The sequence below is a fragment of the Coregonus clupeaformis genome, chromosome 15 (genome assembly GCF_020615455.1).
Source record: "Coregonus clupeaformis isolate EN_2021a chromosome 15, ASM2061545v1, whole genome shotgun sequence".
NCBI classification, from domain to species: Eukaryota; Metazoa; Chordata; class Actinopteri; order Salmoniformes; family Salmonidae; genus Coregonus; species Coregonus clupeaformis.
The window spans coordinates 31,709,950-31,716,056 of NC_059206.1; the positions used below are offsets into that span (position 1 = coordinate 31,709,950).

The 6,107-nt window shown below is 45.1% G+C and overlaps 1 protein-coding gene across 1 annotated transcript; it reads left to right on the forward strand.

Annotated features, from left to right (window-relative positions):
- The first annotated feature begins 950 nt into the window (after positions 1-950).
- On the forward strand, positions 951-4,912 carry LOC121582654 (zinc finger protein 703). Its single transcript, XM_041898627.2, is given in 3 exon segments — positions 951-1,692; positions 2,223-3,523; positions 3,525-4,912. Coding segments are annotated over 3 exon segments (1,809 nt in total). The 5' UTR covers positions 951-1,443; the 3' UTR covers positions 3,784-4,912.
- Positions 4,913-6,107: the final 1,195 nt, after the last annotated feature.

A 6,107-nucleotide genomic window follows, 5' to 3' on the forward strand; every position in this document is an offset into this window, starting at 1 on the left:
AGAGCGCCAAGTCTAGGTCCAAGAGGCTTCTAAACAGCTTCTACCCCCAAGCCATAAGACTCCTGAACATCTAATCAAATGGCTACCCAGACTATTTGCACTGCCCCCCACCCCTCTTTTACGCCGCTGCTACTCTCTGTTTATTATCTATGCATAGTCACTTTAATAACTCTACCTACATGTACATATTACCCCAATTACCTCAACTAACCGGTGCCCCCGCACATTGACTCGGTACCGGTACCCCCTGTATATAGCCTTGCTATTGTTATTTTTACTGCTTCTCTTTAATTATTTGTTACTTTTATTTCGTATTATTGTATATTGTATTTTTTTGTATTTTTTTGGGTATTCTTTCTTAAAATTGCATTGTTGGTTAAGGGCTTGTAAGTAAGCATTTCACTGTAAGGTCTACACCTTTTGTATTCGGAGCATGTGACAAATAAAATTAGATTTGATTTGATTTGACTTTGTACATTCCAATAAGGAGATAGAGAGTTGAATGTGGCACAGGCTAGACAATGTTATCCAATTTATGTTAACAGTAAATTGACTTCACTCCTGCAGTGACCACAACAGTCACAAGAGTCTAATAAACTTAAATTAGCCTCACAGCCAATATAAGCCAAAAACTTGGTTGTATTGGTGATGATGATGACAATAATAATCCCAGTAATACCATGTCATCAATAGTGCCCCCTGTTGGTCATGTATAAGGCACACTGATACACTCGCAATGATACATAATCAACATAAATACCATATAGGGCGCCTGGTAAAACATTTTTTGCATCAAAGGGAATTACATTCAATTATGACATGATGACATTTGAAAGATTATCGGAAGACTTATCGAACGCCGTGAAATACAGTGGACAGTCTGTCTTCATTGGCCGAGGGGGACAATATATTGCTCCGCCTTCAGAAGAAACGCATCAGCCCTTCTCATTTTTAACGATGCAGACACCAACTATTGGACGGCGGCTCGCTTACTACGAAGATCCCCTTGTGATCTCACACACTCGAGGTACGGTCCGGATGGTGTGTGAGTGCTGGAGAGACAGAGAGAGAGAGAGAGCTATAGTCTGGAAGCGGTCCGATTTTGTGTGTATCTCGGCCGTCTTTTGGGAATCTCTACACCTTTTCTCACTTTTGCTATACTTATTATATAACTGAATTGTATGCGTATATTTCGCTCACAGCTCGATTGATGCGGATTTTGTGAATTAGTATCCCCGGAAGAACAATTCTGGAATCCGCACCATGAGTGAAGAACCGAACGTCAACTTCTGTAAAATGAAACTAGATGGGGTATAGGCTACAGGCATTCTCTCGAGGATTATAATTAAACTATACACTGCACATGGATAATTATAAACTTTATTTTTCCGGGACATTAACAAAGCACTGCCCCTCTCCAACATAATTTCGTTTCCCTCCCCAATGAAAGATTTCTCTTCTGGATCTATTACGCACGAGATACGCAGCCGGACCTCCGAATCTTGTTACAGTAGTTATAACCGCAGCTCCCCAACGGGCGCGTTAGTTTCTTCACCGACTCTTTTGGATCCTATTCGCCTGGCAAAGCGGCTCCCTATCCGGATACGCAAGATGTTGACGGCGCACACCAGCCACTTGCTCCACCACCCGGAATACCTGCAGCCCCTACAATCTGCACCAGTGAGCATTGAGGTATTGTGAATATGTTTCTATTGTCTTGGTAAATTGTCACATTGAATTTCGTTGTTGTTTGGCATATAGATAATTCTACTCACGGTTTATTCCCTCAACACTTTGGTGCGTTTTTTGTGCAAAGCAAGTTCCTCGACTTTTAGCCCATAATACATAATTATTTTGGTGATGCGCACAGTCGGGATTTCTGAAAAGCCATTCCCTAAGCGTCTTTTCTCATTTGCTACATCCCCGGGGCTGCAGTTTTTTTCGAATGACCGTTTATACCATTTTGCTTCAACTTTGTAGGCAATAGGCCTACATCCATTCGATAAAACTAGCCATAGCCTACAGCAAGACCTCATTACTGCCAAATACATTGAAACAATTACTGCTAACAGTATTTTCTTTCTTTCTTTCTTTCTTTCTTTCTTTCTTTCTTTCTTTCTTTCTTTCTTTCTTTCTTTCTTTCTTTCTTTCTTTCTTTCTACACCTGTAATCGTTGTGAAAAGTGCTTAAACTTAACTTAAAGTCTTGTTTTATTTCTCCAGCTTGATGCCAAGAAGAGTCCCCTGGCCCTGCTGGCTCAGACCTGCTACCAGATTGGCAAGCCTGACCCTCCCTCCTCCAAGCTAGGCTCTATCTCTAATGGCCATGGTGACCATGATGGACGCTCCTCCTCCTCCTCCTCCAGTCACAAACTGGGGGACCACCGGCCCTCACAGGAGGACAAGTCCAGCTTCAAGCCCTATAACAAAGTAGGGGGAGACAGTCGGAGGGACGGGGTTGGTAGCTCTAATAACAGTTCTGACAAGACCGGCTTCAGGTTACCTAGTAATGGGAATGGAGGAGCTAACAGTAACTCATCAGGTTCTTGTCCATCCTTTCCGCCACACGCCATCTCTCCCAACTCCAGGGTGGGTAGTGGCACGCCTCCTCAGCACACACATCAGCCATCACAGACACACAGACAGAGCCAGTCGCCTCACGGATTACATGTTTCCCACTCTCAGACTCTGAATGGAGAACACAAACAGGAACAGCACAGTCCACACAGGAACAGTAACAGTAGCAGCAGTAGTGGTGGCCATCTTAAGAAGGAGTCAGATGTGCATAAGGTCAGTTTGGACAGTCCCCAGATGGCTAACTCCAGCCATGCCAGAGCCAGCACCAACTCCAGCACAGGCAGCTCTGAGGGAAGCCCCAGCCACGAGGTGGGCAAGATGGACTCCCAACCCCCACCACTCGGCCTGGGTCCTGGACACATCACTCCCATTTCCCCCTACAAGACTGGCCACACTGTCTTCCCCCTGTCCTCCTCTGGTATGGGCTACCATGGCTCTGTAGTGGGGGCCTATGCTGGATACCCCTCCCAGTTTGTCCCAGGGTTGGACCCTACCAAGTCTGGTCTGGGAGGAGGGGGAGTGAGGGTACCGGGGAAGCACCCTAGCTCCAGCCCCCTCACTGGTGCCTCTCCCCTCTCCTTCATGCAGGGTTTGTGCAGGGATCCGTACTGCCTCAGATACCCCAACTCACCCCACCTGGGGGGCAACAATCCCTGCGTCCATGACCCCTCCTCCTCCCTCAAATCAGGCTACCCAGGCTTGGTCTACCCCTCCCACTCCCTCCACCCCAGCACTATGTCTTCCAGCATCACCCCCACCCTGTCCCACCCCCTCTACACCTACGGCTTCATGCTCTCCAATAACCCCATGCCTCATGCTTGTAACTGGGTATCGGCTGGGGGGCCTTGTGATAAACGCTTCTCCACCTCAGAAGAGCTGCTGGCCCACCTGTGCACACACACCTCCTTACCTGGAGGGATGGACAGTAAGCTCCTCTCTGCATACCCCCTCTGTCTCCTCCTCCTCTGCTGCCTCTTGCCACTTCCACCTCCCCCACCAGAGCCAGGCCTCCCTGCAGAACTCCTTTTCCCTCAGGGCTCCCCATACCCTGGGTCTGGCCCGGTACCACCCCTATGGTAAGGTCCACCTGCCCCCCGGACCTACCTCCATCCCCCTGCACTCCCTCCAGGCTGGTTCTCCTTACTACCCCCACTACGCCCTCTACAGCCAGAGACTGGGCCCAGCGTCTGCCTTGGGCTACCAGTGATCCTCCATCTCCATCCATCCACACAGTCTATAACAGTGTTTCTCCTAGCATTACTAAGCCAAGGCAGCTCCCCCATTCCTTCCTGCCTAGTTCTGCTGCTCCCTGCCTAAAACTGCTGGAAACTGTGGATCCAATTGGTTTTAATAGGAATGTTATGTAAGCCCTGGATGAAGGTGTCTCTGGAGCCTCTGTGGGCAGCACATCCTGCCTATATGGGGGACCACTGCTACTCCATACCAAAGCAGGATTCTATGGAGGAGCCAGAGAAGGGTCTGGATGCTTGCATGTCTGCACACTAGGATGCTGCACTTCATGAACAAGTGAATTGGACTGGACCAGCGGACATGGTGCCGTGCTGGGTTGTAATAGCACCACAGACTGGGCTGGCTGATAGCTGGCTGATAGCTGGTGGTAGGATGCTGTAGAACGCCTCCTTGATCTCCTCATGTCAAGTTGCGAATAGTGATTGCAGTGGAAAGATAGGAGAGGGGACAGTGATGGCACTAACCTATAGCACTGTGGGTAGGGTGGGGGAAGACTGGGGCCACAGGGGGAGAGCCGGATGCATGCTAGCTTGACCCTGAGTGTGTGTGTGTTTAGCTCAGTTATGGTTTTGAGATTTGTTTCAGTTTCATACGTTTACTTCTCTGACTGAAAATAGAAATTGTATTTATTTTTTAACTGAGTGCTTTGGCTTTCAAGTTTACTATCCAATACATTATTTTAATATTTTCTTACCGTTATTATTATATTGCAGTTATACAGTTATAATTTTATCTATTATGAACAGGATTTGTTTAAACATGATAAAAACATTCACTCATGCAAACTTCACAACAAAGTATATTTTATTTTCCTTACAAAAATAGATTATTTTCTTTTTTTCCTATCCTTCTCTGATTTAATGTGCATGTCACATCTTTCTCTCTCTGTGGCTTCCTAATTGTTGTTTGTACAGCAGATTAATAGTGAAAGGAGATGTGATATTTTTGTAAAGTATTTGGGCGAATGACCTGGGTAAGGGAGCGATACGAACCCAAACACAGGAGGCAAAGATTATGTGATGATGGCAGAGCTGTCCAATTGAAAGGCGAGGTCATATTTTGTTTAATAAATGATAATGAATATATATTCTGTCATCTTCATTTGTCAATCCAATTGGTCTCTTCTTGACACCTCATTAATCTCAATCGTTTTGATTTGGTTCATTAGGCCATTATAACTAGCTATGTAATAATGAGTCACTCAGTCTGGAGAGAACATTCAAAGACAATGCGACTAAGATACAAAGAAGAATACTGGAGAATGCTTATTGTTAGTTGCTTTAGATAAGAGTGTCTGCTAAATTATTAAATTGTAAATCTTAGAATGACTATTCCAGTATAATTCAGTACAGTATTACATAGGGCTGCACAATATGGGACAACAATTAAATGGTGATCTTTTTAACCAAATATTGCGATTTGACGTGCAATATAGATCAAAATACTTAGGTGAACTGTTGGAATCATAGAAATAGAATTACATCTATTAAAAAGCAACGTGGAAAGCAGCATCTTTCTTGTTTGGAACAATCAGTTGACTGCATTTGACCTAACACAACAGCATACAAACTTATAGTGAATCTAACAGTAAGGAGGCGGAACTGCGCAGCTTGAGTGACAGGGGTGGGGCTTGTTGTGTGTGAGAAGCAGCTGCAAGAGGATTATTTTTTTGTTAACTATAACAACGGACGCAACATGCGGGTGAGATGCGTTTCAAAATATTGCATGAGATATGGCTCTCTTGCGATATGGATATTATACATGTCAATATTGAGATTTCCATGTGAATTTTATTATTTGTGCATCCCTAGTATTACAGTACTCTATTCAGCAGTTCAGTTTTTGTTGACATCTCAGAAGGTGAACTCAATGACATGTCCATGGTACTGTGTGTGTCTCTATGTCCTAGTTTTACTATACATGTCTCTCTTGAGACCTACCCAGGAACTGTTGTATTGATTTCCTGACTCCCATGGTCCTTTGCCAGGCTGTGGTATCCATCCCTGAGTTAATCATCACAGCAGACATATAAGTGACCTATATGAATATAAGTGGTAGGACAGACAAGGCATTATATGCCTTGTTTTGATGTAGAGCCAGTGTGTGCCAGGTGCTATTGTTCTACAGACAGTCCCAACCAGGTGAAGGATGGGTTTGGGTGTGTTTTACTTTCAGTTTAGTGTTTCACAGACAGACAGACAGACAGACAGGAAGGCAGACCAGTTTTGGCACCCACTGAGTTTGATTGAGTCCCAGCCTTCTCTATGTCTGTGTTAAGTC